Source organism: Pipistrellus hanaki, assembly GCF_964339955.1.
Source record: "Pipistrellus hanaki genome assembly, chromosome: 10".
NCBI lineage: Eukaryota > Metazoa > Chordata > Mammalia > Chiroptera > Vespertilionidae > Pipistrellus > Pipistrellus hanaki.
In genome coordinates this window covers 27,396,180-27,418,434 of record NC_140512.1, presented here as the reverse complement: position 1 = coordinate 27,418,434, position 22,255 = coordinate 27,396,180, and the positions used below count along the sequence as shown (strand labels likewise).

Here is a 22,255-nt window from a genome sequence, read left to right as displayed (position 1 = left end):
CTAGTTACCTTCCTCTAACATTCCTAAACAACTGGTAAAAAAATTGGAAGCTCTTATTTTGTAATATGTTATTATTTTAAAATGTTTTAGATCAGCTTAGAATAAGATCGAGTAGAAAACATGGGCCTTCAGTTTTTTGAGAAGGCATTAACTTAAATCTTAATGATAAGCAATTAAATATGGCAATAAAATTCAGTTGAGAACCACCAACATAAATATATGGAGTGAAATCTGTTATTCCTCCAAATTTTATTTTAAATACATTTTATACACATATGGCACGACTATCTAGCAAGTAATCTTTAAAATATGCATTGGAAGTTAATAATCAAATTGGATAAATATTCTAAGGAAAATTCAAGAACACTATGTTAGGGCTTGTGATTGCTGGTACTTTTAAATATACATACACCGGTGAATGCTTTCTTCTCTATTTTTGCATCTTCATAAAGGTAGCTTTGTTGTTAAAAATCTGTATTTATTGCAGATTTTAAAGCATTTTTTAAAAATTCTTGCATAAATCCAGTGGAACTTAACTAACAGGAAGGATTATAAGAAGAACTAGAGCATGTGGGAGGATCAAGTAGGACAAGGCTGGCCGACACCTATGCGAGTCTGTGGGCAGGTTCTGCTCTATCAGCTACCAGCTGTGTTTTCAAGTCTTGTCTTCTGTGACTTTGGTGGTTTATCCCTAGTTCTCTTTTTGCTACTTTCAAACCTCCCAAAAATTGTTCAGCTGTTGAAAAGTTCCAAAACAAGCAAATGTGTTCCTGGAATCCGACCCTTAACTTTGCTGGAGAACATATACTAAGGCTTCTTCTGCAGCCAAAATAATAAAAGATCTGTTAAGTGGCTGAAATTCTTGGTTGATTGCACATACATGCCAATGTCAGACAACTATAAATAGAGAGATTTGAAAGAAAAATAGGGAGAGCCTTTATAACTCCAATGCAGTAAAGTGGAATGTTTTGAAGGCAGTCAGGAAACAGTACATGCATTTATAAAATTAAGATTTGTGTCCCTTCAGCCCCAGATCCCCTTGGAGCAGGAAGAGCCCACCCAGATCATGCACTTCCAGGATAAGGGAATAAACCGACTCTCTTTTCTTTATTGATGTATATTTATTATTCCCAATCCTATAATTAAGATTTCTTCTTTATATTATCCTTTTTGAGTTTAGATAGCTGCTAGGTCTTTTGATATTTTTCTCCCATTGGTGCTTTGTTTGCCCAGAATACTAAAAAAATCCTTCAAAGGATGAAATTATGCCCATGGTTACTGGTGTAAATGAAGTCAGCAGGGAGTTTTATGGGTGTTACCTAGGGCAGAGTTGGCCCCCAAATAATCTGGGTCACATGTTACAGCCCTTCAAAGAGACTTGAGGATTCATTTCTCAAAAAAAAAAAAAAAATCCTTATTCTCCCAGGCAGGTGAACATACCCACTGGCTTTAATAGCGGAGTTAATAAATATTATTAAAGACATTGTTACTTAATCTTGAATAGTGGCTTACTTCTTTATGTTAACCTACCCATCTTTTATTAACCCATCTAAATTGAATTCAAATTAGTTCTTGCAAATGAGTTCACTCTTTTGAATCTGTTACTGCTGCACAAGAGTATTTACCAGTTGCTTCAGTTTCATAATTGTGCTGTAGACAAGCAAATGTGTTTGCAGCGATGGAGAAAGTCAGTGGTTGCTCAATAGGGTTTAAGTGCAGTGCTTCCGAACCCAGACCTCACTCTGAAGTGGGAGTGTTGAAATGTCAGTGATGGTTGCAGGGTCACAGGTTCACGTGGGGGAAGAATCAATAATCTAATTAATGTCTCTGAATTCTCAGTTCTTTCTAAATTGCATGGGATTTGAATTGCCCGAGGCTAGAGTTTGTTGGCTCTAAGGATTCAGTATGTAACACTGGGATACCAGAAAGTAATATTTTAATATTTTTTTAGTGATGATTTTCTCACTTAGTGTTTTCTGAAATAAATCCTTGAGGCAACAAAAATAAGACTTACAGGAACTTAAAATCAGCTTGTTTCTAAACAAGTCATGTTGGTCATTTAAAAAAAAATTAGCTCAAGCTCAGTTTTTAATATTTTACCTAAAATGTTTTCAAAGTAATCTAAGGTTGGGACTCAGTTTATTAAATAACTTTGAATTAATTCTCAAATTTTTAAAAAGCATATATGATGGTAGAGACGAAAAGAATATAGTTAACAATTCTATCAACTGATTAACAAAAACTTCACAAGAAAATGTAATACTGCCTTCAGTATTTTAGACCTTATTTTTAGTTGAAAAATTATAAATCCTATGTCCATTGAAAATGCAAGTAATAAATATCTCTAAAGTAATTTCTTAAAAAGACACTATGCTCTTATTTTGTAAGCAATAATATTCCTAAGAATTCTTATTTGCCCTTAAATGTAAAAGCTGATATCTTGAACCTTTTAAAAAAATTTAAAGATTGAGTAAAACACACATAATTTTTTAAATTTCTAAAGCAGCACTACCCAGATTGCACATCTTAATTTTTGTCAATGAAATTACCTATTGTTATTGTGACATAAATGATAGCTTCCAGAAAAAGGAAAGCATCAGGTCGTAGGTGGTCAGATTGAAGTGAAACAATGCAAAGTGTGAGTACTACTTCAATTTTCTTTTTCTCTTTGGAAGACATTAAATAACCTAGTTTCTCCTGGGATAGAGTAATGTAAATGGGCAAACGAGTGTTCTCTTCTCACTATGTAATGACTGAACAAGAAAGGCACTATTCATTGGGGCATATATGTTAGTGTGCCCATGATGGCAGGTGCTGAATACAACTGCAACAATGAATGACTGGAGGGTCGCAAGTGTAAATGGTGAGGGATCATATTCACAAGAGGACAGTGAAAGAAGTATCAAGCATCATCCAAAGACCTCCCCCACATCCCACCCCCGTTTGTTGTAGACTATATTAAGTGGATAAGAATTGTCATATATTTTCATGGACAATTAGGAGGACATTCTAGCTTTGTTAGGCTGAAGGAAGGAAAAGGAGTTATCTAAAGTGGAGGCTATTTTCTATAAATGAGATTATATGTAAACTAGAGAGTTGGTACACGAATTTGTGCACTAGTGGGGTCTATTGGGCTGGCCTGCGGGATCGGGCTGAAACTGGCTCTCCGACATCCCCTGAGGGGTCTCAGATTGAGAGAGGGCGCAGGCCAGGCCAGGCCAGGGCAACGGACCGTGCTGATGAACAATGGGAGTCAGGAATGTACACTGGAGGTTAGCCAGCCAGAGTGGGACTGTGAGAGGGCTTCAGGAAGTATCCGGCCTGTCTAACTCAGTCCTGATCAGCTGGACCCCAGCAGCAAGCTAACCTACTGGTCAGAATGTCTGCCCCCTGGTGGTCAGTGCACATTATAGCGACAGTCAACAGGATGACTATCTGTCCCCAGGTAGTTAGTGCATGTCATAGCGACTGGTCAACTGTCTGCCCTCTGGTGGTCAGTATACGTCATAGTGAGCAGTTGAGTGGTTTTAAGATACCATTAGCATATTACGTTTTGATTGGTTGAGTGGATGACCAGACAGCCAGGCACTTAGCATATTAGGCTTTTATTATAAAGAATGCACCAGCTTTTCCTGTTACTTCAAAGATAGGGTTAGAGATTCAACTGCTTTATTATGAAATTTTTCATAAAGTGGTTAGTTGGTTGAACAAAACTTTTTGAGCAATTAGGAGAGAGGGATGTGTTTAATCATTTCATTAAGGTGGAAACTATACACTGTATATATTACCTGATGCATGAAAGCACATAATTAAAATGTGTTTAACTGATGATCAGTGGTGGTGGTGATGGGGGTGAGGTGGTCAGTAAAAGGGTGAGGAACATACACAGAATGCGCCCAGCATAGGACATGCCTCCCTAAATATTAGGGAGATATTTAGAACTGACTCTTCCAATGACAAATGCAAGGCCATGTGTTAGACAAAAATAATTACACTAGAGTGTTCTTCTAAGTATGAATTTAATAAAAATAAATGGCCAGATCTTTCAAGTAAACCACTGCAGAATTTAATGTATAAATTCCATTAGTTCCTCATAATAAGCTGTCCACTGTATCTACTGACAGTATTGATTCAAGACATTGTTATTTAAAAAGGTTCTGTTTCATTTTTTATTTTCATAACTTATGGCATCTATAATTAAAATGTAATGACAGTAAAAAGTGAGGTAATAACACTAAATTCCCCAGAGACAAAATTTTGCTATGAAAAATTATAGTATATTTTATCAAAGGAGTTCTAGTTACCTTTTCCCTAGCATAGTGCTTGAAATGTGATACCCACTATGAGACGAGTGACTCAATTACTCTGCCTTTCAACTTTCAATGATTTACTAGCAACTTGGCTTGCAATAAAAGACCTTTGAATAACTTGAGTAACCCAGATCTACAGATTTCATCAAATTTTGAAACCAAGAAATAAAACTATTTTAGCAAGGTCAGGTGACAGAACAGAAATTAAATAAATGGAGTGCAAATACTTGGAGTGATGTATGTACTTAGTTTTCCCATGAAGCTTATGTGGGAAATAGGTGAACTGAAAAAATTTGAAAGATCAATTTTATCGAGCTCAACAGTTGTCACCAATCTTATTTAGATGATAAAATCAGTCATTATATTGTACTGAATAAATGCTATTTTGCTGACACAAAAATGTTTCTTGAAATCTAGTTACAAGATTGACCAAATGAATTTTAGGATTTATAACAATGAAGCAAGGCCACATTGCTCTAGGAACACAAACTCGTCTATACAACAGTGTTGCTTCAGTCTGAAGACGGTGGCTGGTACAGTTAGGGCTCAGTAACTGGTTAATGGTTAAATGAATGGATGAATGAATAATGGAAAAAATGTCATGAAAAGTTATCAGGAGAGTCTTAAAAATTGAGAGAGAGAGAGAGAGAGAGAGAGAGAGAGAGAGAGAGAGAGAGAGAGAGAGAGAGAGAGAGAAACAATCTGTAAAAAACTTACTTATTCCAGGCTTGTCTAAGGTGTTTAGAACTGTACACAGTAAAGCGTTCTGAAACAAAAAGAAAAATGATAAACACTCTTTGTTGCAAATGTATATATTGTTATATTGTTCAAAAAGTATGTCTAGAACTCAACATTTAAAAAGATAGTGTTCCAGTTAACCATATTATGCTAGCCATAGTAGGGCTTCACCTTTGAAAACAGGAATATCTTAACATTTTAAACAATAAAGCGTTGTTTAATTTTGACTAGAGTGTTCTGTTTCATAATCTGGTTTTGTAGTCATTATTTATCAGAATAACAAAGTTTTAATTGGGTTTTAAAAAAATAAATATAAATTCCAAACTGTAAGTAGATTTACAGGAGAACATTGATATAACCGTAAATCGAGACCTGTTGTTTTCTCTATGAAGAGATCGCTGATCAAATACAATACTGTTAGTTCTCCTTTCTTACACTCATCTGCAGTTCCTCTAGGCCAGTGGTCGGCAAACTCATTAGTCAACAGAGCCAAATATCAACAGTACAAGGATTGAAATTTATTTTGAGAGCCAGATTTTTTAAACTTAAATTATACAGGTAGTTACATTGTTATTAATTAGGGCACTCTTAAACTGGCCTTTGCTAAAAACTCAAGGTGCCAAAGAGCCGCATGTGGCTCGAGAACTGCAATTGCCAACCACTGCTCTAGGCTAAATTATCAGTGTCCTATAGTGTATATTTATCACTGAACAACTTTATGTTTTTTCAATTAAAACATAACATTTGTTTTAACAAGTTAAACAACAAAGTGGCACAGATATTGATAATCTCTCCTGCTCCCACTGTTCACTTCTGATGATACACTGAGTGGCCAAATTATTATGATCTTTGAACGCATAATAATCTGGCCACTCAGTGTGTGTGTGTGTGTGTGTGTGTGTGTGTGTGTGTGTGTGTATATATATATATATATATATATATATATATATATATATATATTAGAGGCCCAGTGCATGAATTTGTGCATGGGTGGCATCCAGCCAGCCTGGCCAGGGGACATGGGCAGTTGGCTGGCCTGCCTGCTGGTGAAACTCCTGGTTGAGGGGACAATTTGCATATTAGCCTTTTATTATATATAGGATATACACTGAGTGGTCAGATTATTATGCGTTCAGTGATCATAATAATCTGGCCACTCAGAGTATAGCAATAGTTAATGGCTTCATATGTCTCTTTCCACATAATTCTTATGTTAACAAACACAAACCCATCAGTATATACACTATTTTAATTTTTTAGATAGATTGTACAATAACCATTCTCTAAAAGTTTTTAGGCATTTAGCAAAATACAGTGGATAATCCTTTAAATCAAGAAAATAGATGTAACAATTGTTATAAAACTCCATTAATATTCCATAAGATAGAAGTACCATAAGTTATTTGACCATTCTCAGCTGATGAAAATGTAGGTAGCTCCCCATTCCTTTCAGCTTAAAAACAATGCTTTAGCAAATATTCTTGCACATCTATCTCTATACAATGATGCCCTCATTTCATCTCTGTTGGATAGAGTCCCCAAAATAGTAGAACTGCTTGGCAAATTGTATTTATATTTTACATTTAAATAGGTGATGACAGGTCACTTTTCATTTTCCCACAACAATGAAAAAATAATGTTTCTTAAATACTATGTATCCTGGATGTAAGAATGATTCAACATATGCAAGTCAAAAATATAGATCACATCTATAGGGAAATATCACTTGATTGTCTCAATCAATTCAGAAAAATAATTTGACAAAATTTAACATTCATTCATGATAACTCAATGAATTGGATATAGAAGGAAAGTACCTCAACACAATGAAGTCCATATATGACAAGCCCAAAGCTAATATTATAATATACTTAATGGTGAAAGGTAGAAAGCTTTTCCTTTAAGAACAGGAACAAGACAAGGGTGCCACTCTCACCACTCCTATACAACATTGTAGTAAGTGGAAGTCTGAGTCAGAGAAATTAGGCAAGAAAATAAGTAAATGGATAGGCAGACAGACAGACAGATAATTTGGCATGCAAAATGGAAAGAAGCAAAATTGTCTCTGTTAAAAGATGACAATTTTCTTTGTTTTAAATATATTTTTATTGATTTCAGAGAGAGGGAAGGAAAAGAAGGATAGAAACATCAATAATGAGAGCGAAAGAATCATTGATTGGCTGCTTCCTGCCTGCCCCACACTAGGGATTGAGCCTGAAACCCGGCCTGTGCCCTGACTGGGAATCAGACCATGACCTCCTGGCTCATAGATCGATGCTCACCACTGAGCCATGCTGACCAGGCTGCAGATGACAATTTTCTATACATAAAATCTTAAAGATTCCACCAAAAAAAGTTAGATCTAATAAACAAATTCAGTGAAGTTGCAGAATTCAAAATCAATCTACAAAAAATAGTTGCATTTCCATACACTGACGACTTATTCAAGAAAGAAATAAGGAAAAACAATCCCATTTCTAATAATAAAACAATAAAATACCTGGGAATAAATGTAACCATGGAGCTGAAAGATCTGTACACTGAAAAATATAAGACAGTGATAAAAGAAACTAAAGAAGATACAAATAAATGGAAAGATATTCCATGCTCATAATTGAAAAAAATAATATTGGTAAAATGTTCATATTACCCAGTCATTTATTGATTTAATGTGACCCCTATTAATATCCCAGGGACATTTTTTATAGAAATAGAAAAAATAATCCCAAAATTCGTATGGAAACAGAAAAGACCCTGAATAGTTGAAAAAATCTTGAGAAAGAAAAAAGCTGGAGGTATTTTACTTCCTGATTTCAAACTTACTAGGAAGCTAAAGCAATCAAAACAGTATGGTACTGGCCTAAAAACAGACCAATAGACTAATGAAAGAGAAAGAGAGCCCAGAAATAAATTTATGCAGATAAAGTCAACTAATATTTGGCAAGGAGCCAAAATACTCAATGGAGAAAAGACAGATTCTTCAATAAACAGTGATAGAAAAGCTGGATATTCATATGCAAAAAAAAAAAAAATTAAAAATAAAACTACATATCTACCTTATACCACTTACAAAAATTAACTAACCCCCCCCCCAAAAAAAAAAACACACAAAAAAACACACAAAAAAACAAAAACAAAAAAACACACAAAAACCTAAAGATTTAAATGTAAGACCTGAAACCATAGAAAAAAAGCAGGGAACCTTGCAATGATTTTACGGATACAATATACAAAGCACAAGCAACAAAAGCAAAACAAACAAGTAGGATCTCAAGAAACTAAAAGCCCTGCAGGAAAAAAAAAAATCAATAAAATAAAAGGTAAGCCACAAAATGAGAGAAAATATTAGAAAACCTCATATCTGATAAGCGGTCAATCTCAAAATATATAAAAGCTTTTATAACTCATAGCTAACAAACCCAAAAAATCCAATTTAAAAAAATGGACAAAGGACCTAAACAGATCTTTTTTCCAAAGAATATACCCAAATGGCCAAGTGATACAGGGAAAGATGCTCAACATCGCTAACCCTCAGGGAAATGCAAATCAAAACCATCATGAGATATCTCCTCACACCTGTTCAAATGGTTATTATCAAGAAGACAAGAGGTAAGTGCTGATGAGGATCTTGTACATTCTTGGTGGGAATGTAAACTGATGTAGCCCCTATGGAAAATGGTATGAAAGTTCCTCAAAATATTGAAAATATAACTACCATAAGATTCAACAATCTCATTCAAGGTGGGGTAATTGTCAAATATTTAATCCTGCAAGGCACAGGCATTGATCAATGAGTACATTGATCAAAAAAGGCCACTGCTATAATGATGTGCATTCGCTGAAGATCGGCTTGACTACAAATATCATTGATCTAAAGCTATAGGCAAAAGTGCTCACCAACAGAATAACCAATGTCTGGATTATTATCTAGTAGATTGAATTATATAAAATGCAACATAATTCAGCTGGTTGCTGTAGAGCAGGGATTTAAAGGGATATTCTAGGTTTGGCCAAGTAAGGAGAAATGGGAAGAACAGGTCTTTCAACAAAGGTGTGTGTTTTTTTAAATTATTATTATCTAAAGTCTAGCATTTAAAAAGCAAGATATATTTTAAAAATTAATTACACCAAATGTCCTTGTAAAACAAATTTGATCTCCTTAACTTTGTACTCCTCACAAAGCAATTTTAATAATTTGCTATGATTTTGGGAGCAACAAGAATTCCATTACAGATAAAATTAATACAATCTTACATTTACAAGTAACTTATTATTCTTGGCAATTAATGACTACACATAAATATTATTTCAAAGAATTGCTTCTATTTAGAGCTTGACAGGATATGCTAATAGAAATTTTTCCCCCACAAACTACAATATGTCAATTTTAGCTATGCATAAAAGAGCCAAAATTGATAATAAAACATGCCGTATGAAAGATGAAAAAAATAAGAAAGAAGTCATTCTACAACCTTTCTTCAAGTTACACAGACTCTTCTTTTAGCAAGTGTCACCTGGGCACCTGCCCGCTGTGCCAGGCGCCGCACTGGGCAATGGGCACACGGCAATGAGGAAGCCCTGGTTCTAGTTCAGTGGCAGCAAAACGTAAATGCAGAATTACAAGCACAGGATGAAAAGTACTGCAATGTGGACAGAGACACAGACTCTGGAGATCCCAGAGGCACAGCCACTCCCTGCATCTCTTTCTCTTCCAAACTAAGACAAGATAAACTCAGACATATGAAACCAGGAGGAACACCAGGACCCAGTGTCTTGTATCCAACAGCATCGTTCAGAGCTTCACTGCTCAAGTCCACCACTTCCAACAGAGCCCTTTCTAACGTTCTCTGCAAGGAGCATACATTACATTTACATTGCATTTACAAACAACCACGATTTCCATCACAAATAAAAAGAATGTTCCATTGGAATGAAAGCAACATCATTTGCCCTGTAAATTTTAGGAACAAAAATGGTTTAACAATGGTGCCCTCAAAATGAATAACAGGTACATTTAATAAAATAGCTCTTCATCTGCCGAGGAGGGACTGTATCACGTTATTCTAGTATTTGCCTATGTGTGTTTTACACTGGTCTTCCAGTAAGTTTGCTCTCTCCCTGGGTACTTCAATGCCAGTCTTCTCTTTCCAATTATGTTTAAACTAGCAGTTTAGGATGCTGTGATTTAAAGCAGTGGCTAACGCATAACAGAACGGAAGAGTGCAATTAATTTAAACCTGCAGGCTGATTTTTACCTTCTCTTATTGCAGGGACCCTGCAGAGGATGGTCACACACAGCAGGGGCCCAGGGAAGAAATCACTTGCTATGCAGCGTGATGAGGATGGGGACAGAAGGCTGGGAAGGTCTGCCCTCACACTGCCAGCCATGCTTGCACACTGCCAGTCATTGAAATTCCGTTGGAAAACAACTGGAGAACAATGCTGCAGACTTTCAAGGCCCCCAGCTTGAAAGAGCTACACCTGAAGTGGCCTGAGGCACTCTGAGAGCTGCCTGGAATCCACAGGAGAATGAAACCTAAATTGGAAATTACTCATCTGCTTATCAGTATGGACTGTATGGTGCAGAGTATTTTGTTAACTTCCACATTCCCTTTTCACCAATGTTTTTTGTACATTATAAGACACTGCTGTGTTTTTAACTTCAAAAACAAATAGTTAAATTAACCAAAAAAGACCAAGTATGTTCAAAGGACTTAAAAGGCAAAGCCAGGATTTGTAAACTCACATTCTTCTTTCTTTTTTTTTCTTTTTTTGGAGGGGGAAGGGGACAGGGAAAGGGTTGAGGGAGAGTTGGAGGGGAGGGAGGTGAAGGAGGACTAGCAATAGAGAGAAAAATCATAAGAAGTCTCAAACTTTAGTATATCTTTTACAAATGGATTTAATATCATCCCATGTAAATAATACCACAGAATAAATATCAGTCAATATCAAAATGAGTATGTCCAAAACACCATTGGAAATATTGGACGTACTTTGTAATTAACTCTTCTAAACCAGCAATTTTCAATGATGTGCCAAAGAGACACACTGGTATGCTGCAAGAAATTTTAAAACATGCAATATCTGACTATTTAGTCAAGGGCACTGACCTCTTTTCCCTTAGATCAGGGGTCTTCAAACTACGGCCCGCAGGCCACATGTAGCCCCCAGGGGAGTCTGATCCTGCCCACCAGGTTTTTTGGGCAGTGAGCGCAGCCAAGGTGTTACAGTAGGAATTAGTAGTTCATATAGTCCGGCCCTCCAGCTCTTTGAGGGACCGTGATCTGGCCCCCACTTTAAAAAGTTTGAGGACCCCTGCCTTAGATTGTTAAATAAAAAAATGACAACAGTCAGCACAACAATAGCCATCTGGTGTGAATTATCCAAAATCATGCCTATTTTTGTCAGATTGACGCGCGCACACACAGACACACACATACACATCTACATGAATAAAAGAGAAAGATGTAAATTGACCGTACCTCTGCAAGGTCCACCAGCCAATCAGGAGTGAGTAGGCAAATTAACCCAATAAAGATGGCAGGTTAGTTTGCATATAGAAAGTGCCAAGCAGCCGGGGCCAGGGTGGCGCCAAGTGGCCTGGTTCCTGGGGACAGGTGCCACACCCAAAGACTCTTGGGACCATGGCCGACCCCAGGAGGCGAGGGCAGCAGTACCAAGCCATGCCTGCAGGCTCCTGGGACCATCACCGGCCCTGGGAGAGGGTGGCCACACAGCTTGACAGCAGACAGCAGGGCCTGCTTGGCCATTGCTGCAGCAAACCGCGAGCAGGCAAGTGCAGCCCACAGACAGCACCCAGTAGGGCCTGCTTGCTCATCACTGTGGTGTGGAACAGGTAGGCCCCACAGAGAACAGAGAACCATGGGGAGTGGGCCTAAGCTGTCAGTAGGACATTCCCTGAGGGCTCCCAGATTGGAGAGGGTGCAGGTTGGACTAGGGAAGCCCCCTCCTATGCACGAATTTCATGCACCGGGCCTCTAGTATATATATATACACTTGGTGTGCCCCAGGATTTTAGTAATTAGCTTCTGTAAGCCATGAGATAAAAAGGTTGAAAATCACTGCTCTAACTATATACCCAACTACTCACAATTAAATTCCTACAGAATCTTTTGCATTGAAAAAATGCATTGTCTTAGCTGGTTTGGCTCAGTGGATAGAGTGTTGGCCTGTGGACTGAAGGGTCCCAGGTTCAATTCCAATCAAGGGCATACGCTTGGGTTGCAGGCTTGACCCCCAATAGGGGGCAACCAATTAGTGATTCTCATCACTGATGTTTCTATTTCTCTCTCCCTCTCTTTTCCAATCTGAAATCAATAAAAATATATTTTAAAAATGCATTTACTTTTTCTTTCTGAGCTTGTACAAGTAGTAATGATAGAAGCAAATAGATGTGGGCATCCTATTACCTGGCTGAGGTGGAACCTGAAAACCTCTCTCAAGACTACTTCCTAAAAAGAAAGGGTTCCAGTCCTTCATAAGGGTGAACAATGAACATAGTCATACATCACTGGTGACATTTCAGAAAGTCACCCTAGTCACTTGTTGATGCAACAAATAATATATCTGAGTCCTCCAGGATAGAAGACATGAGTATTCATTCATTCTCTTACTCATTCTGCAAATATTAATCGTGTGCCTGCTGCTTGCCAGGCACTGTTCTAGGCACTGTAGATAGAACAGTGCACAAAACATACACAGTCATGAGTAGCATATGTCATGGGAGCCAATACTAAGGGAATATTAATAGGAGAAAACTGTATTTACAAGTTTTCACAAGATTTTACCTTTCTATATTAATTAGGAAACCAGGCCAGCAGTAAACATTTCAGGTGATATTCTGATCAAATTGTAAAATAGCTGGACTGAAACCATCTATAGTACTTAGAACAGAAGTAAAGCAGAATTCATATATAGTAGAAGAAGGTTTACGCCAAATAGAAGGCTAAGCTTGTTCCAAAAAATGGGGAATTTAGGTATCTCAGCTCCTAAAAAGCACAGGGATCCAAACAGGGTACTTAAGAAACTGCACAGAACATTTGATATCCCCCAAATTTATGCTTGAGATATGACACAGCTCTAGTGTTACCCGAGAGAAGCTCTGATGTGACACATTAACACTGACCAGAATTGCACTGCCCTGTAGCTGGCACCAGAGTGGCTTCCCCAGATGCTAACAGTTGTCTTCAGTCCTGAAACCAGGAAACTGCAGCATCCTGACCAGCCCTGGCTGTAGCACTCCCAACGGTGTGCATGTTAAAATGAGTAACCTTTGAGCAACTTACATAAATAAATATTCTGCTATATTCATTACACTCTGACTTCGGACAGCATTTGATTTTTCTAATGTACATATATATGTGGGTTTGGGAGTGTATATTCCCAGGTGAGGTCTTCCCAACCTAAACATCAGGAAACACTTCTCTTTCCATAAGACTTTTTTTCAGAGAGGTCAAGTTTAATCAGTCAGGCATTTATTAAAGTCTAAATTGTACCATTCACAAATCAGAATGGGTCTTGACAGCTCCCAGAAAAAGAAAGGAGAAGACTCTGTGTCTCACTCTCTGTGCGTCCCCACTCCCCACTCCATCCAACTCAGCAAAGGGGGAAAGAGATCAGGAAGGGAGCATTCAGATCCTTCCCAGGGAAGTGGGAGCGAGACAGGACCTGAGCAAGCAGGCAGTCTAGCCATTTCATGTGACAAGAAAGTGAACTGAGGTTAGAAAGGTTGAGTTGGCCCAGCCGGTGTTGCCCAGTGGTTGTGCGTTGATCTATAAACCAGGAGATCAAGGTTCAATTCCTGGTCAGGGCATATGTGTAGGTTGTAGGCTCATTCTACAGTAGGAGGCATGCAGGAGGCAGCCAAGCAATGATTTTCTCTCATCACTGATATTTCTATCTCTTTCTCCCTCTCCCTTCCTCTCTGAAATCAAGGGAAAGGAAAAAAGATAGGCTGAGTTGCCTGAGGCCGTGAAGCAGGCTACTGGCAGGGGCTGAACCAGTCTCTGCTCCCGGTTTACTGCTACCAAAGAGTATAAAAGCACAAACAAATCGAAGTTCCCTTAACCAGCAATAAAAATCTCACTTGCAACTATATGGCATTCTGGAAAAGGCAAAGCTATGAGGACAGTAAAAAGATCAGTGGTTGCTAGGGGCAAAGGTAGAGGGCAGAATGAATAGGTAGAACACAGAGGATTTTTTTAGGGCAGTGACATTACCCTGTGTAACAATATAATGATGGATACATGTCACCACACATTTGACCACAACCATTGTTTGTGCAATACCAAGTATGGACCCTAATGCAAACTATGGACTCTGGGTTATAATGATGTGTCAATATTGATTCATCAGTTATAACAAATGAACCACTCTGGTGGGGAATATTGATAATGGGGGAGGCTGTGCATGTGTGAGGACCAGGGGCATATGGGAAATGTCTGTACCTTCTGCTCAGTTTTTCTATGAACCTAACTTCTCTAAGAAATGAAGCCTATTTTTAAAATCTTAAGCACGCAAATAACACTCTCCTTGCTCTTAATGCTCTTTCCACAGGCTTCACGTGTCTTATGCTTTCAAGTCTAGGAGAACAAACCTGTCTTGTGTACATAGGACATCCCCCACAAGTGTCTTCCAAGTTCTAGTGACTTTAGATATATTACTTAAAAAAGAAATTTCAATCTTCACTGATACAGCTTTTTGGGCAATAGAAACTAAAGAGAAAATAAACAAATGGGACTACATCAAAATAAAAAGCTTCTGCGCAGCCAAAGAAACCATCAACAAAACAACAAGAAAGCCCGCTGCATGGGAGAACATATTTACCAATGTTATTTCCAATAAGGGTTTAATCTCCAACATTTACAGGGACCTCATAAAACTTAACAAAAGAAAGATAAACAACCCAATCAAAAAATGTGCAAAGGACCTAAATAGATACTTTTCAAAAGAAGACATAAGGAAGGCCAAGAGACATACGAAAACCTGCTCAAAGTCACTAATCATCCAAGAGAAGCAAATCAAAACGACAATGAGGCACCATCTCACACCTGCCAGAATGGCTGTCATCACCAAATGAACAAACAAGTGCTGGCGAGGATGCAGAGAAAAAGAAACCCTTGTGCACTGCTGGTGGGAATGCAGACCGGTGCAGCCATAATGGAGAACAGTATGGAGTTTCCTCAAAAAACTAAAAATGGAACTCCCATTTGACCCAGTGATCCCATTTCTAGGAATATATCCCAGGAAACTAGAAACACCAATCATAGCAGCACAATTTACAACAGCTAAGATTTGGAAACAACCTAAACGCCCATCAGCAGATGAGTGGATTAGAAAACTGTGGTACATCTACAAAATGGAATACTACACTGCTATAAAAAGGAATTCCTATCATTTGCAAAAGCATGGATGGAGCCAGAGAGCATTATGCTAAGCAAAATAAGTCAGTCAGAGAAAGATAAATATCACATGACCTCACTCATTTGTGGATTATAATGAACAACATAAACTGATGAACAGAGAAACAGATCTAAAGACAGAGAAGCTTTGATCAGATGCTCAAACCTCAAAGGGAAGTAGGGAAGGGGAGGAGTAATGGAAAGAGATCAACCAAAAGACTTGCATGCATGCATATAAGCATAACCAATGGACACAGACAGCAGGGGGGTGAGGGCAGATATGGGAGTGTGTGTGTGTGTGTGTGTGTGTGTCTGTGTGTGTGTGGTGGGCGGGCAACGGACACATATGTAATACCTTAATCAATAAAAAAAAAAAACAGAGAAGGGGAGCACATATAAATTAAAAAAAAAATAGTTCAGTGCCTCAGTTTTCCTATATTACACACAGGGCTCATAGCAGTCCTTACTTTAAATAATTAACCATGCATGTTCACTGAGAAAACGCATCTCAGGAGCCAATAAGAGTGTCTGACACATAATAAACATTCAATCCTTGTTAGCTATTATTACTGCCACAACTGTTATTAATATGAGTGAAAAGCTGAGCATCTAGTGCAGTTATGTTATAGATGCACAAGGCAGACATATGGTATATCAATGCAGCATTACTCTAGGGAGGGTAAACGCTAAGCTACCCTAAATATCCATCGTGAGGCAACAGTTAAATGAATAAAAATCACAGACACGTCGTTGCTCTCCTAACTCCTTGTGTGTAATTCTGTGATTCCACTGCCCTAGTGGAGAGCGAGGGCTGGCATTCTGAGAGAGTTACCAACTGTCCTTTTCTATAGTCAAGAGATTGCTAATTGGGCTTACAAAGGTGGCTTAAGAGGCAAAAGCATCTCTGTACACACATACTTTGTATGTCCTTTTAAAATAATCTCCATTACAAACATTATTGTCTATTAGCTACAATGGTATTTTGAGAGTGCTGAATCAAGGACACATGTAAGGGGAGAAAATTTCATAACTGAGATAATTATTCATCAGCGGTTTATCATCCCATTACCTGACTTGAATATTGGGGGGTGTTTAAAATATTACTTGCATCTTAAATAATGAAAACCAAGATTTTTTTCCTCTCACCTATTAGCGTGTTATTACTCCATAGCCATAAAGCCCTAAGAAAATGGCTTAAAGGGATTTTAAAATCAACATTATTTTAGACAGAAATCAATTTGATTCAAGTATTTTAGCCAGGAGTAGCCCACAAGTATCCTAAGTTAGAAGACCTAGTGAGGGACATTAGTTATTCAGCAAATATTTCCTCTCTTCTCTCTTGCCACCTTCGTGAGTGGGTACGCTTCTCTGCCCACTGATATTTTGTGTAAATGATGGGATGTTAGTGGTACTGACTTTGGCATAGCTGAATTGCCAGCATCACTACTCTTACCCTTGGGGGCCATTTGTAAGTAAAATAAGAGTTATTTGCACATAAGCACTACATTACAGGACAGTCTAGTAAATGATCAACTGCTAAGTGACTACTGGGCAGGGGAAGCATACATTGTGGATATGTGGGACAAAGGGATGATTCATGTCCTGGCAGGCAGAGAAGGACCGAGAGGCACAGACCAAGAATTAATCACACTACTCAGAACTGCATGCAATTTAAAACTCATACATTGTTTATTTCTGGAGTTTCCCATTTAATATTTTCAAACCTCAGCTGGCCACTGGTAACTGACATGCAGAAAACACTGCGGACAAGGGGGATTGCTGTATTTTACATTTTTGAGTGGTTATCAAGATTTTTGGCTAGTTCTTATTTTCATGTGACAGCATTGGCCGAATCTATGACATTTCATATCAGGTCCTTGGCCAGCTAAGGACCTATGGGGAAATGTCCCCATGTCTATGATATTACTGCCAACTGGGGTGGGAGTAACTTTTCCCAAGCCAGGGCTCGCCATCACATGACTTAATTGCTTCTTGTCTGGGAACATTTCCTACTTCACCCCCACCCTCACTCCAGAATTTTACAGTGCCTTTCCTTTTTAAATTCCTGGATAATAATTTGTCATTCAATCGCTGTTAAATGCCTGTTTTGTTGGAAACATTTAAGAAATGATTGAAAGTATCAGACATAGAATCTACATGTTGTTTCGGGGCCAAACTATTTAATGCAAAGTGGTATTTGCAGTTTGATGTATTCTTCTAAACACAGAGATCAGAACCTCCCTACTTTGTAAACTAATTGTCCATTAAGTACAACACAGGGTACATAGTCAATAATATTGTATGGCACCTAAGTTAGAAGACCTAGTGTGGGAATTAGTTATTCAGCAAATATTTCCTCTCTTCTCTCTTCCTCCAAGTACTCTTCACCACCCAGTACTATTGCTGGTCACCGTGTATGTGCCAGGTGGGTAGTGGGAATATCAGGGGACCACTTTGTAAAATATATGATTGTCTAACCACAATGCAGTACACCCGAAACCAATACAAAATAATATTAAGTGTAAACTGGAATTGAAAAATAAAATGTAAAGTTCTTTGCAAACAAGAACAACAACAAAGAGACTGAATCAAAAAATAATGTTCAGTAGAAGAAGGTCAGGGAGAAATCACAATACAGATCCAGCAACAGGATCTTCTGCGATGTGCACTGGAAAAAGGAGAACTGAACAGAAACCCAGGGAGAGCTGGGCTACTCGGGGAGTCCTGCAACATCCTGACCTCAGGTCACCTAACAAAGGAGAGAGCAGTACTAGACCATCCTGGAGCTTCTCCTAGTACTTCCTTCAATCTCTTGATGGCTCGTTCATGTCCTTCCGTCAAATGTCATCTTTCAGTAGGGCCTCTCTTGATTATATTTACCATTTGAAACTGTAAATCACCTCCTTTCCTGGCCATGCCTGAGCCCATTTCTTGCTCTATTTTCCTCCTAGTTCTCTTCACCACCCAATACTATTGCTGGTCACAGAGCCAGCTCGTACCATCCCTTTGGACAACAACCCGACAGGAGAGTTCAACATTACAGCCTTAAGTACTTATTGATTCTTTAACTTTATGTCCGGTAACTTATTGTTCAGATATACTTGTGTACATGCAATGTGTATTGTATGTGCCTATCTGCAGGTTTTTAGTATTTACAATAGCCAAACTCTAGAAACAACCTAAATGTCCATACATGGGGAACAGGTGAAATCGACGCCATGGAAAACAGTGCGGCTGTAAGAGAAGAGGGAAGCTCAAGGGCCTCCTCCGCACAGTGACATGGGAAGCCCTAGGGTGCATTAGTGAGAAAAGCAAGGCCCAAACTGTGTTTAATATACAAAACATAGAAATATACTTTTATAATTTCTTCCATTTACGTAAAGAAAAGAAACATAAGAATCTAGTAAAATGGGGCCTGTGGTGGGGCAGTGATGCCGGGGAAATGGTAGATGGGAGGCTTTGCTCCTCTTAATATTATTTGATATCTTGAGTTGCTTAAATGTGTTACATATTCAAAAACTAAGCAAAACATGCCTGACCTATCAATCACACTCTTCAGTATTTACACAAAGGAACGGAAAACTTCTACCCACACAACCATCTGCAGCTTGATTCATAACCGTCCAACCTTGGAACAATTAGGATGTCCTTCAGCAGGTGAGTGAATGAATAAACATTCAGACAACGGAATATTTAGCTCTCTCTCTCTCTATATATATATATCAGCTATGAAGCCATGAGGAGACATGAAGGAAACTGAAATGCATATTACTAAGAGAAAGAAGCCAGTCTGAAAAGGCAACGTCTTGCATAATTCCAATCGTAGGACATTCTTGAAAAGGCAAAATTATGGAGACAGTGAAAAGTTCGATGGTTGCCAGGAGGTGAGGGGAAGGAGAAATAAAAATGTGGAGCACAGAGGATTTTTCAGAGCAGGGAAACTTCTCTGTGTGATAGTATGATGGTGGATAGATATCATTATACATTTGTACAAATACATAGACTTTACAAGCAAGAATGAATCCTAATGTTAACTATGGACTTTGGGTGATAATGACATGTCAGCAAAGGTCCATCAATGTAACAAATGTACTACTCTGGTGGGGGTGTTGATAATGGTGAGGCTGTCTGTGCATATATAGGGTCAGGGGTATATGGGAAATTTCTGTACCTTCCACTTAATTTTGCTATGAACCAAACTGATCTAAAAAAATTAAAGTCTATTACAAACAAAACAAAGTATATCCTCATGGCTCCTATGTTTTGTTATCCCTCAGACTTACTAGGGCAATCTGTGGGGGCAGAATAAGGAAGTGAAGGGTCAATGGACCTACCACTGATCCCTTTATCCTCTTGGAATGTGCATCTTCTTCCTTGGAGTATGAGGTCCAGGCTGGGGGAGACTAGGACCCCTGATTGTCTGGTTACTGGGCTGCGTGAAAGGACTCATGGATTGGCTTCCTTTGCCTCAATCTAATATATTGTCTTCCCTTGACTCCTCTCAAGCCAACTCAGGAGACATTTATCACATCTTCTCTCATCCTCAAGCCTCAAGCTTGGCCCATAACATCTTGCTTGTTTGTCAGCTCCCATGCCTTATACCATCTGCACATGTTATTCTTCTGGATTCCCATGACCTATTATGTATCATATATCTGTAGTGACACCTGTGTATCATATTAATAACTTAAACATATTTGCCTAATTTATATATCTATCAGAAGAGTCACATAAGTAATGTCTGTTTTACTCATCTGTATATATAAAAGGCTAATATGCAAAGTGTCCCCTCAGGAGTTCCACTGGGAGACTGGGTGTTCAATCTCTTGCTATGACATGTGCTGACCACCAGGGGGTGGCGTGGAACAAAGCAAGGCCCTAGCCAGCAACAGGAAGGAAGGCACCGGCCCTGATCACTGGCCAGGTCTAGGAACCCTACTCATGCACAAATTCCATGCACTGGGTCTCTAGTTCAATATAATTCAGGGAAACAAACATTTGTTGAACATCAAAATATGTATTATGTGCAGTCTCTGATCTCATGCAGTTCTCAACCTGTTAGCTTATTTCCTACTACATCATATTACTTTCCAGGATATTTGATAAATGCTTTTGTAGGTTGTTGAGGAAGATAAATTCTATTTATACCAAAATCAACAAATTCCTCCATGTTTTTTGGTGCAGAAACTTGGTAGGCCAAATGACTATCAATATCAATTGTTTCTTTCTGCACCCATCTTTATTCATTTAATTTTTTTCACAGTCTCCTTTGTCTTATTTCTTTAGGACTTATTTACAAATTTGTAAATGTTCTCACTTAGACTCACTAGGGACAACTGGAGCAGTTGGAGGATGATTCTTGCTTGGTTGAAAAAAAAGAAGAGAGAAAATCCATCTAAATTGTTAAGTTGCAATAGTATTTTAGAACACAGAAGTTAGTAAAATTTTTAGTAAAAGTACAGAGTCTCCTTGGGCACTAAAGAAGATAAAAGAATTCTCAGTACACACTCTATACTTTCAGAAGAAAAATATTAAGAATAAAAATAGTTTCCAAATTCAGTCATAATTTATTCTTGATGGTCCCCCAAAAAAGAGGGGAAGTGGAGAAAAAGAATATACTTGGCCCCAATTATAGAAATTATTCATAGCTCTTTCCCTCATAAAATAATGAACTATTAGATCTTCCATAAAATCCCTTTCAGTAATTTTATGGTGGGTCTGCATTTTATAATACATGTTTTGTAACCAAGAAATAAAAACCCAACAACCAACAAGAGAATCATTTTACAATAATTCATTTCACTGATTTTTATTAAATTTCCAATTGCAAACCTTTCATCCCTTCTATAAAAGTTAAACAGACCAAGTTTGAGATTCTTCTTCTGTTTAATATAATCATTAAAGTTGAAAGTTTCTTGACTGCCACCTCCTGGTGAGCAAAAGCCTGACAGTTCATTTTTATAAGTACTGCATTTTTCTCTCAGATTTTCCAGTTTAGGTGTTTAAAAATTTTACATTTAAAAATATTGAATGCTGTACAATAGGACATTCAGAACATTTCATCTGTTTAAACTCAAATTCACTGACCATAAGTTGCTAGTTTTTAAAAAAGAAATAAAAATGTGATGTTTTCCTTTTTATGATTGAATACTTTTCCTAGTATTATTACAAGAAGTCACACGGATTGTCATACCCCAACTTAAATTTTGTTTTTATAGACATGGATGCTAATCTAGTTGATAATTAAATGAATGCTGACTTCAAGATTAGCCTGTCAAGTCAAATGAATTACATCCCTCATGATGAAAATCTCTTATTAGGGATATAATTTATTCTCTCTGTATAATGCAAATAAAATGTGAAAATAAAAGACAACTCCACTAGTATGTAGAATACACAATGACAAAAGTAACAAGAAATTTTCAAGGTAAAAATACGAGCTTGAGGGGAAACATATCTTCACCTTTTGCATATAGGACGCATTTAGTCATTTGCAATGAATGAAACATACCTGGCTTAAAATGTGGTAAAGAGTGAACTCCAGGCCAAGTGTCCTCATTTGGCGTTCCAAGAACCTAGTGGAGAGCAGGAAATTGTGGAAACAGACTTATTATTTCCAAAGCACTCAGAATTCTCCAGTACACTGCATATGATGAAACTCTGGATTTTTTTTTTTCTTTTCCATTATCATGTGCCAGGAATTTTATTTCAGTAAAACCCAAGCCCAGCTAAAGAGCCACCCAAGATGAATGTCTGTGCTTTAACATATGCAGCTGAATGAGGTAA

General features: G+C 37.9%; 1 protein-coding gene across 2 annotated transcripts in view; it reads right to left on the bottom strand.

Annotated features, from left to right (window-relative positions):
* The window catches only part of CDK14 (cyclin dependent kinase 14), a 487,128-nt gene that overhangs the window by 111,253 nt on the left and 353,620 nt on the right, over nt 1-22,255 (bottom strand). For both annotated transcript variants that reach the window (XM_084897427.1, XM_084897428.1), the window contains 2 exons: nt 21,981-22,044; nt 5,028-5,076 (listed from right to left, as the gene is read on the bottom strand). In XM_084897427.1, the coding sequence (XP_084753553.1) occupies nt 5,028-5,076; nt 21,981-22,044 (113 nt within the window). The remainder of the gene's footprint in view (nt 1-5,027; nt 5,077-21,980; nt 22,045-22,255) is intronic.